Genomic DNA, 10,699 nt, shown 5'->3' on the forward strand with positions numbered 1-10,699 from the left:
GTGTGTGTGATGGCCTCAGGACTAGTAAGCCTTCTTGCCTGCCTTAACTTAAGCACCATGGCTTTCCCCATGCCTAGAGCCATGCTGCTTCTCTGGGGACAAGGCATACTAAAAGAAGACATACATGAAAAGGTCATATTGAACAACAGTCCCAAAACAAAGCAGTTCTCTCTCCCAGGCGCATTCTAGTCCTCCCTCTATATGGGCTTGCTGATGTTACACAATGCACATTGTGCAATAATTGAGTCCTTACGCAGAGCCAGCAGCAGATGGCTTGGTGGGGTGGCAGCACTCACTGACTGATGTTGCTTACTGGGAAAGAGAAGGGAGAGGCAGTGGAAAAGTCGGTGCAGTACAATCTGGCACTCCTGCTGGTGAATTTCCACTGTGCTGGCCTCTCCACTTGCCTCACCCTTCCCCATAAGGAACAGCAACTAAGCTGTATGGAGGTCAGGTGAACACCACCATGCCACAGTGCCATCCACTACCATATAGAGATTAGCATGTATCTAGGCAAGTGGGCAAATCATACAAAATCCCAGCCTTCTCTACATACTCCCCCCTTTTTTTATTTCAAAGGGCCTCCAAACAGATAGCTGCAGTGGCATAAAGCCACCCCTGAGCTGAGCATTCTCTACTAGGTTGCAAGCTCCATCACCCACCCAAATTGGTGCCCTCTAGAAAATAAACAAAGGCTGAATGATGGGATAAACAGTGGCTTGCTAAATAACACTTAAAGTGGCATGTTGGAGCTCTATCCCACTTGGTTACATTCACCAGCTGCACTCACACTAGGTGGGTGGAGCTAGGCTGAGAATCTTCAAGATTAGCCAATGTGGTAGCCATCAGATGTTGTTGTGCTCCCATCATCCCTAGTCAGCATGGCCAATAGCCAGGTAGTGTGGGAGCTGATGATTTAGTGCATAGGCGCCTGAAACTTGTTCCCACTTAATGAGGGGAGAATGGTTGTAAATTTTGAATTACATGCTTCATGTAATGCTGCATATTATTCGCCTCTGCTAAGCTAAAAGAAGAAGAAGAAGAGTTTGGATTTGATATCCCGCCTTTCACTCCCCTTCAGGAGTCTCAAAGCGGCTAACAATCTCCTTTCCCTTCCTCCCCCACAACAAACACTCTGTGAGGTGAGTGGGGCTGAGAGACTTCAAAGAAGTGTGACTGGCCCAAGGTCACCCAGCAGCTGCATGTGGAGGAGCGGAGACGCGAACCCGGTTACCCAGATTACGTGACTACCGCTCTTAACCACTACACCACACTGGCTCATCTGAATGAACAGTGATGTAGAATCTAATCTGTTGATTCTTTACCATTCTTAAGTACGATGTTCCGGTGTATATTAGCAGTCAATGCAGATTTTGAACTGTATTAACATGGCTCCAGCTAGTTGCTCCACTCAAAAGCTAAACTACTACATCTGGATTAGTTGCAATTTCCAAGTGGTCTGCAAGAGGCGCCCTGTGGACTACAGTTATCCAGTTGGGAGCTTATCAGAGCATGAATTTCTATGGCAAGGCCATCCCTGTATAGGAACAACCATTACTGGCCAACCAGCTGGGAGCTAAGAAAAAGCCCTCTATGTCACTTGGCTCTCCAGTGACAGAGAAGAATCAGCAAGTACTACAAGGGGAGCGCAGCCCCATAGAGAACTGGCCATATGCTTATCTCCCAAGCTCAAGAAGTGCCGAGTCATAGCACCTTGATCTAATTCCACCTCAACTAGCCTTCATCCAGTCCATTACAGTGGCTGAGCACCAATGCAGAATCTGTGCAGCCACACATGATTCAGATAGCAAGAAGAAATAGGAATTGAATGTCAACAGCGTATGGATGGAACCCAACTCCAAGCCCCAACTCCAGCTGTCAAGGCAGCATATTAGTTAGAATGATATTATATGCTTCTTTTTCAATAAAACCTCCTGAATAAGTCATTATTTTGCTTTTAAAAACTAATTTTTTTTGTTCTTTAATCTGCTTCATAACATCTCTTTATTTGATCCTGGGATGCTCATTTCTAAATAATAAATACGTAAATAACATAATAAATAATGTAAATAACAACAACAAGAATGATAACTAAACCACAGAGCTTTGCATAACCCTTAAAAATACATTGCTTCACATAATGCAAATGGGACAGAGCCAACAGGTGGGAAAGTTACAAAATTAATGAATTTATGGCATAGAACCATGTAGCTAGTTTGCTGACTAGGCTGCATCAGGGTGTAAAGGGTCAAATAGTGAACTTAGCAGGGTGTAAATAAAATAAAATGCTGCTAGAAGTACCTATCAGAGTTGGGTCTGAAATCAAACTACAGTAGACCTTGTCCTCATGTTTAAAAGTCACTACAGAGCAGTTTTGAGCCTGTGTAGTTGTTGAGAGTTGTTTCTCAGCTGTGGCAATCACATCTATACTTGCAGATAACAGGCCCAGAGGTAATAGGATTGGTCGTTGCAATACCCCCAGTAAATCTGAGAGGACTGGTAAGAATTTGACACCATGTCTTACAAAGAAATGTTGCTTGTGGAGACTGAGAGCAATGTCGACCCAGCATAGGCTCTCTGTAAACCGGAATCTTCTGAGTGTGAAAGATGCCTTATTTGAGATAATAACAGAACCTCTGCTGTTTCCAAGTTTCATTTACTTAACATGAACATTTCCAGCATGGAGGTGCTAAATTCTTTGTGAATATAAAATGTTAATTTGGAAGAAATGCTTTTTTATGTACAATGTGTTGGCTTCCTGACGATTGATATAAAAAGGGCATAATTTACAAGTGAATGGAAGAAAATATATTTAGCTTCCCAGCTGATCAATAAACACATTTTCTTCTCCAACACTTGTCAAGCTACACAGGCAATCCAGGGAAACTGGAGGGTTAAGGAAAAGATGGATGTTCTGTATTAAACCTCTAAGTGCTTTGAAATTACCTTTAATTTACAAAGCCCATTTTGATGGAATTCGCAGTCCTGGCAGACTCCGTCATACAAGGTCAGGACTTTTGAATTACTGTACTGGAAACCATCATTAGAAATCTAAAATATACAAAAAATATATCATATCATTTTATGTGATCATGTTCCATACAGATACTGTCTGCACATTCTAAAGCACATGCCCAATACACCCCTGAACTAAATGTCTGCCAAGAAGATAAATTAAACCACTTGCAAGTTACTTTCCTGCAAGCTAACAAATCACTTGATGCTGCAAACTGAAAAGCCATTCATTTATTACCAAAATATCTTTTCACTCGGATAAAATCTGGAGTTTCTGATAACTGCCGTGCTCTGTTTAACCTCTTCCTGTAAATTTCTTACTCAAGTTGACACAATTTTGAACAATAAATCCTGCTTCAGACATTTTGATTGCAATCCATAAAACATTTACTCTAGAGGAATCTCATAGATGTCAACAAGATTTTATTGAGCCTGCTTCAAAGGAAGATGATTCTGTATGGCAGCCTTTGCCCTTGACTCCCCCTAAGATGGATTTCCATACTCAGTGCAGCTATTCATTCATAAGATGTAATGCCTCAAGTGTTCAATCTAAGGGGAAATGAGCAGAAAATCAGGGCCGATACTGCCCCCACTGCTGCCGTATGTATTTCCTGTAGGCACAGAATCCATGCAGTTTACCTGGTGACAGAATAGTGGAACAAACAAACAATCAAAGTGGGCCCTACATTTTGGCACATCATAACCAGTTTTACTTTTCACATAATATCTGAATGTACATGACTGGCGTGATGTTGGTGGCCTCTGGATATAGCTGCTAAGCATTCAGTTGGACAAGATAGTGTAAGAATTTATCTGCCCTCCTGCTCTATGTTAGAGAAAAATCCTTTATGTTCATTGTTCAAGAATTTGGAAAGCCGGTTCTGGTTTATGGGGTTTTAACATAGATTCTCAGGGACGCGGGTGGCGCTGTGGGTAAAACCGCAGCGCCTAGGACTTGCCGATCACATGGTCGGTGGTTCGAATCCCCGTGGCGGGGTGCGCTCCCATCGTTCGGTCCCAGCGCCTGCCAACCTAGCAGTTCGAAAGCACCCCCGGGTGCAAGTAGATAAATAGGGACCGCTTACCAGCGGGAAGGTAAACGGCGTTCTGTGTGCTGCGCTGGCTCGCCAGATGCAGCTTGTCACGCTGGCCACGTGACCCGGAAGTGTCTGCGGACAGCGCTGGCTCCCGGCCTATAGAGTGAGATGAGCGCACAACTCTAGAGTCTGGCAAGACTGGCCCGTACGGGCAGGGGTACCTTTACCTTTACCTTTTAACATAGATTCTCAGTTTTCTGATTTTTGTAAGAGGTGCTATTCAAGGGCCAGGACTCAGTGGCAGAGGAGATGCCTGCAGAAGTCCTCAGTTGAATCTCCATGTAGGGTTGGAAGATACCCTTGCCTGAAGTCCTGGATAACTGGTTGCTCTGACTTGGTTTAAGATTAAGAGGTCCATTTGTCCTGAGTGTTTATACCCAGTGGTGTAGCGTGGGCAGGGCCACAGGGGTACAAAATTTTAAAAGCATGCCTTCCCCCTCACACAGAAAATATCCCAATGTTCATGTGGGCAGACTGAGGAGTGGATTTGAGCAATGGCTGATTGCCAGGGCGTCCCTGCATGGGCTTTAAAAATACAGTGGTACCTCGGGTTAAGAACTTAATTCATTTTGGAGGTCCGTTCTTAACCAGAAACTGTTCTTAACCTGAAGCACCACTTTAGCTAATGGGGCCTCCTGCTGCTACCGTGCCGCCGGAGCACGATTTCTGTTCTCATCCTGAAGCAAAGTTCTTAACCCGAGGTACTATTTCTGGGTTAGCGGAGTCTGTAACCTGAAGCGTCTGTAACCTGAAGCGTCTGTAACCCGGGGTTCCACTGTATACTCACTCCCGACCAATCCCTCATCCTGCTCTCCACCGTACTTGACACTCATGGGTGCTGCAGCTGCCTCTTGTGTAGGTCGCCAAGCTATCGTTCCAACCTATTGGTGGGCAGTGCCAAGGATCTTCACCCCATGCCACTGACCCCTTGCCAGCTGGTGCTGCTGCTGGTGGTGACAACATGGAATAGGAGGACAAGTAAGTCATAGACCAATCATCAGAGAGAGTCAGGGCAAGGGAGTGGTGCCAAGGGAGAATAAGAGTCCCACCACCACCCAGGAGTAAGTGTGATGGCTGGTGCAGCAAATGTCTCAAATGTGGACATTAAAGATACAGGTACGGTAAAGGTAAAGGTGAAGGACCTCTGGACGGTTAAGTCCTGTCATAGGCAACTATGGGTTGTGGTACTCATCTCGCTTTTCATACTGAGGGAGCCAGCATTTGTCCACATAGCTTTCCGGGTCATGTGGCCAGTATGACTAAATCACTTCTGGCATAACAGGACACCATGACGGAAGCCAGAGTGAGGATGGAAACACCGTTTACCTTCCCACTGCAATGGTACCTATTTATCTAATTGCACTGGTATGGTTTCAAACTGCTAGGTTGGCAAAAGCTGGGGCAGAGCAACAGAAGTTCACCCCATCGCACAGATTTGAACTGATGGCCTTCCAATCAGCAATGCCCAAGAGGTTCAGTGGTTTCAACCACAGCACCACCCGCGTCCCCCATGGTAGAGTATTTCATTGACTTTATCAATATTGGACTGGTGGAAAGGACTTAGGAAGTGCTAATGGACCCCTGGTTAGCAGCAGCAATACTTGCCTAGCCCTGGGTGCTGGCAACCCATGTTACACCACTTTTGCTACCCCTTCAGAAACATCAGAACAGATGGAAGCACTGAATCTGCCTACTTAGCCTGGGTACGAGAAGACACGAAAGAAAGAGATATCAGCACCACCACCAAAATTGAAGATGTTGACACTGCTTCCTACATCCCCACAAATGAAAGGAGGGGAGGAAAGACTACCACCATATGATCCTCTTTCAACTCAGTGTTGCTGAATGTTTTGTTGCCATCATTATTATTATGATAATGAGCAAAATTTACTTGAATAAGTGTGTGTGTATTTTTTTGTATCTCATAACTGTAATCATGGCACATAGCTTAGTTAGGTACTAAATATTTGTAAAAATGCAATTCTTTACAGTATCTTTTCAAGAGAGAAAGAGGTGGGGAGAAACCCATGCCAGTTTGGCCACACCCCGGTGCCTCCACTGGCCATGCACCCATCACCTCCTTGACACCCTAGTAGGTCTAGTGGGTAACAACATCCACGGCATTGAACAGATGGAAGGCATCATTGTGAGGCGCAGAAAAGGGTGAGAAGAAAAAAGGAGAGGCAAAAATCACAAACAGCAGAAAGAAAACTCATGTAAAGCTAAACACACACAACTGATATTTCCTGGTGAACAGAGAATGGGACATGCCACAAGAAATCAGCATTATGTGAACTGTTCCAGAAACATTATATTATTTTAAACTGATAAAATACTACCTGTTCCACTCAGGTGTGAACAGGTGGGACCGAGGTATGTGAGGATATAGCAGTGCCTAGCATTTGCAATTCAAAGGAAGGAAATAAGTTTACAATCTATTCAGAGAATTTGAAACTGAATTAGCATAACTTAACATAATTGAAAGAATGAACTCAATTCTCTCAGTATTTGATTTAGAAGAGGGGCTCCCTAGCCACATTCTTCATAGACAAGCCATCTTAATAAGGCGGGAAAACCATTTCAAGGGTCTCTAGCTAGGGTTTAATCTGCAAAGTGTGTGGTCTGCAGCTCAAATCTGAAATGGAAAGCCATGCTTCTATTTGGGACTGGATGTAGCTATTTGATGGGGTGGGTCAATGTACTCTGCACTCAATCAGACCCAGTCTTCGCATGAGCTAGCATATATAGAAATAGAGGTCCCAGATAATGTTAGTGTAGGAGATGATACGACTGATACAAACTCCTGGTGCTGAAAATGGATTCTAGGCCTAAGCGAATCAAGCTCTGAGGCGTAAAGAAGGATTAGCTTAGCATCCTGCCATTTTGCAGGCAAAAGCACTACCTCATCTGTATAAACTGATCACTCTTAATGCAATTTTAACCTTAATTTCTTTCCTTTACTAAAGCCCTCAAGATGTTCATTTTCTCAGCACAGCACTAATGATCAAACAGATGAACATTAATAATGATTAGGACTTTAGCAGCCTCTAATAAGATATTCAAATAAAGCCCATTCATTTGCTTGCTGTGCTTTGGTTAAAACAAAAATAAACATTGATCTCCTCTTCAAAAGTTAATAAGCTACTGCAAAAAAATAAAAAAAATAAAATGTACATAAATCATCCCAACTATTCTGTTGTGCTTTGGAGGAGCACGGGCAGATCAAAGTCTCCTATAAAGCAGCTAGAGTAGAGTATTAGGCATCTTCTTGGCTGCCTGTCTAGAAAATTGTGAAACAAATATGTTGAGGTCTACCAGTGATGAACTTTGGTAATTTCTGACTCCATAGGTCTATTTTGGGTGTGGGTGTGTGATGGGGCTCTCTTTAGAGTGCAACATGTCTTACTTCACTTCATATTACTTTACTTTGCCCCACATGTGCCCACTCAACCACTTCAATAGGTGGAACTGGCACTACTGCAGGTGCCAGATAATACCTGTTACGCATTTGTAAGAACTCAATCGTTTAGTGTGGCAGCAGATGCACTTTGGAACTCCTTGCCTATTGAGATCAAGCAGGCACCTTGACTGCACGGCACTTGCTGAAAACATTCAAACCCATGTGCTTAGAAAGTTGAGGTAACTTTAATATGTTTTGGTATTTCAATGTTGTAAAGTATGATTGTGGTTTTTTCCCTTGATTTTATTGTTTTATCATTTGGTTAGACTGCTTTATGGTGAATCGAGTGGTGCATAAATTTTATGAAACAAGTAAATAAATAAGCCAGCACTTCTACATTTGGGGGCCTGAAAATCCTGTGCTTGCGGCACCATTGTCCTATCTGGCTGTTCGCAATAGCAGTTCACAGTTAGCATCACAACAACCCTTTTAGTTAGGTTTTCTGTCTTAATTTCCGATCAGTGACATGTTTGCTCCTTTATTAGATTTTGTGTTTTTCTGTTTGAATGACATGCTCTCCACAACTGTGGTTAATGCTTAGTGTGTTGTGCTTAATAACATCACTGAAGACCACTGTGCCCCCCATGACTTCAGAGGCTACCCTTAGATCTCAGGGTCTGGAGTGCTCTTGACCTGGGTAGGTTCCAACCACTGAATCAGCAAGCTGAAGTGCATTCTGGGTGTGCCACATGCACACATGTCAATTCTGTGGGAAAGGATGGTAAGTTTGACTTACATCCATGTGGCTGGGCCACACAAATATTACCACACCCATGCAGAAGCATCTCACAGAAAAGCCACTTGCGCTCAGCTACAGTAAAACTGAAGATCCCCAAGTATTCAGCATCATTCTCTGCCATCTCTTTGAGTAGGACTGTCCTGTACAACAATTTCAAAATGGAGGGTGTGAGCCGGAAAGGCCCCCAACAGGCAGCAGTATGAAGCTGAAGTCATTCTGCACTTGTGACCTAATCAAGAATTTCAGCCGTGTCTCTTGAAATGAAATGCAGATGATTAAGAATTGATTCACCCACTATATCAGCTCAGGGTGATTACTAGGAACAGTGATTGTAATTTGCACCTTAAGACTACTTATTAAAATGCCCACAATGCCTGTAATTTCTGCTATTTCTTTGTTTTCTTATTTATTATGAGGCAATACTAAAGATCTCTTGCTCTCGTGTGCACTCCTATTCACAGTGATTAGCAGGAAGAAATCCGTAATCTCCCATTTTATCATCACGCTGCTTGAGAAATGTCTTTTGAAATTGTTTTGCTAGTAGCACAAGAAATTCCTACTTTCACTTGCCATCTTGCATAAGGCTCAGCATCCATCATGAAACGAACAGCTCCTGCTCCTGTATTGTTCAGAGGTGGGATCTGACAGTCCACCATTGTCAGATTCAGAAACGTTGCTTTGGTGTTTTCATGTTCTCTGGATATCCATTCACCATTGTGATACTGCAGGAAACAGAGCAGGAAGATGTGTGTGACTTATTGCAGGTCTACATGTCCTTACTGTAGATTTCAAGTGATCTACATGGATATATAAAAATTCCTTTATGGAAGATTTTGATCAGATGTGCTGCTGTGTTAAGTGGATTAACACAGCAGACACAATAGAACTCCTGAGGAAAACAAAGGAATTCCATATGTTCAAATCTGATTGGTATAAGTGCAATGGGATGGGGTGTATAGTCCAACAGATACTATAATGCTTCAGAGATTATGCCAATTTTGCAGACTTTATTGCCGAGACCATATAACACTGGTCCTGAAAGACCTACAACTGGCTCCCAGTACATTTCTAAGCACAATTCAAAGTGTTGGTGCTGACCTTTAAAGCCCTAAATGGCCTCAGCCCAGTATACCTGAAGGAGAGTCTCCACCCCCCTCTTTCAGTGCCAAGGGCCTTCTGGCAGTTCCCTCACTGCAAGGTCACTACCCGGCAGAGGGCCTTCTCGGTAGTTGCACCCACCCTGTGGAATGCCCTCCCATCGGATGTCAAGGAAATAAACAACTATCTGACTTTTAGAAGACATCTGAAGGCAGTCCTGTTTAGTGAAGTTTTTAATTTGTGAAGTTTTATACTGTTTTTAATGTTCTGTTGAAAGTCGCCCAGAGTGGCTGGGGAAACCCAGCCAGATGGGCAGGGTAGAATTATTATTATTATTAAGGTTGATCAAGAGAAACTCTCCACCTGCCCTTTTCAGAAGCACTTCCTGTCCAATGTGCTTCATGGTACAGAGGCTTCATTAATGAACCATCCTGAATGATGGGCTTGGATGAGTTTCCTTTTGGTGAATATCTCAGGCTTCCTTTTAGAACGTCCAACCTGGATGTCCATTTTGTGATATCTCCTCTCAAAAGCACCACCACATGAAACCTCTCTTTAACATATAGTCTATGTAGTTACACAGGAAGCTGCCTTATACAAAGTCAAACCATAGCTAGCTCAGTATTGTTGTTACAGACTGACAGCAGCTCTTCAAGGTTTCAGACAGGAAACACATTCCCAGCCCTATCTGGAGATTGAACCTGGAAGTTTATGCTTACAAAGCAGATATTCTACCCCTGAGCCGAAGTCCTTCCCCTCTCTAGGTAGCTGGAGGGAAGGAAGGAAGCTATACTAACCCTATGCTTACTCTGTTAAATAATAATCATAATTGGAGTCAAATCTGACTCTAATATTTGCTGGTGTTGTAATGTAATTATGCCTAAAACAAACACCAGTGGCAGACCTTGGTGTCTCAATCTTCAGTGGCCTCCTGGTGATGCCGAAATCTGCCAGCCCATTTCTCACATTCCATTGGGAGTCATAGCTGTGGCGTCCCAGAAGCTCCACGCCTGGTGTGACTGAACCGATCATGTTCCCCTGGTTCTGCCTTTGCAAACACCCTGCTGATTGCACTATTCTGTCAGTGACTTTAGAAACAGTGCCCTTCAGAATTTAATAGCAAAAGCTTCAAAACCTAAACATGCAATGTCAAGTCTTTGGGGGGAAATGCATTTTAAGTGGGGAGGGGAGAACAACTGTAATATTTGAAGTCTTGGTTTTATGTTTTCAAGTTTTTCCCCCTACTTTGGTGAGAGCTGGAAAATTGCTTTTTTTAATATAAAACTGAAG

General features: G+C 43.3%; 1 protein-coding gene across 1 annotated transcript in view; it reads right to left on the reverse strand.

The window, feature by feature from the left end:
* The window catches only part of LOC114584522 (von Willebrand factor D and EGF domain-containing protein-like), a 193,440-nt gene that overhangs the window by 82,947 nt on the left and 99,794 nt on the right, over window positions 1–10,699 (reverse strand). Inside the window, exons 14-15 of the mRNA XM_077935769.1 lie at window positions 8,872–9,033; window positions 2,947–3,051 (exon numbers count right to left, since the gene is read on the reverse strand). Of these exons, the coding sequence (XP_077791895.1) occupies window positions 2,947–3,051; window positions 8,872–9,033 (267 nt within the window). The remainder of the gene's footprint in view (window positions 1–2,946; window positions 3,052–8,871; window positions 9,034–10,699) is intronic.

The sequence above is a fragment of the Podarcis muralis genome, chromosome 1, assembly GCF_964188315.1.
Source record: "Podarcis muralis chromosome 1, rPodMur119.hap1.1, whole genome shotgun sequence".
NCBI classification, from domain to species: Eukaryota; Metazoa; Chordata; class Lepidosauria; order Squamata; family Lacertidae; genus Podarcis; species Podarcis muralis.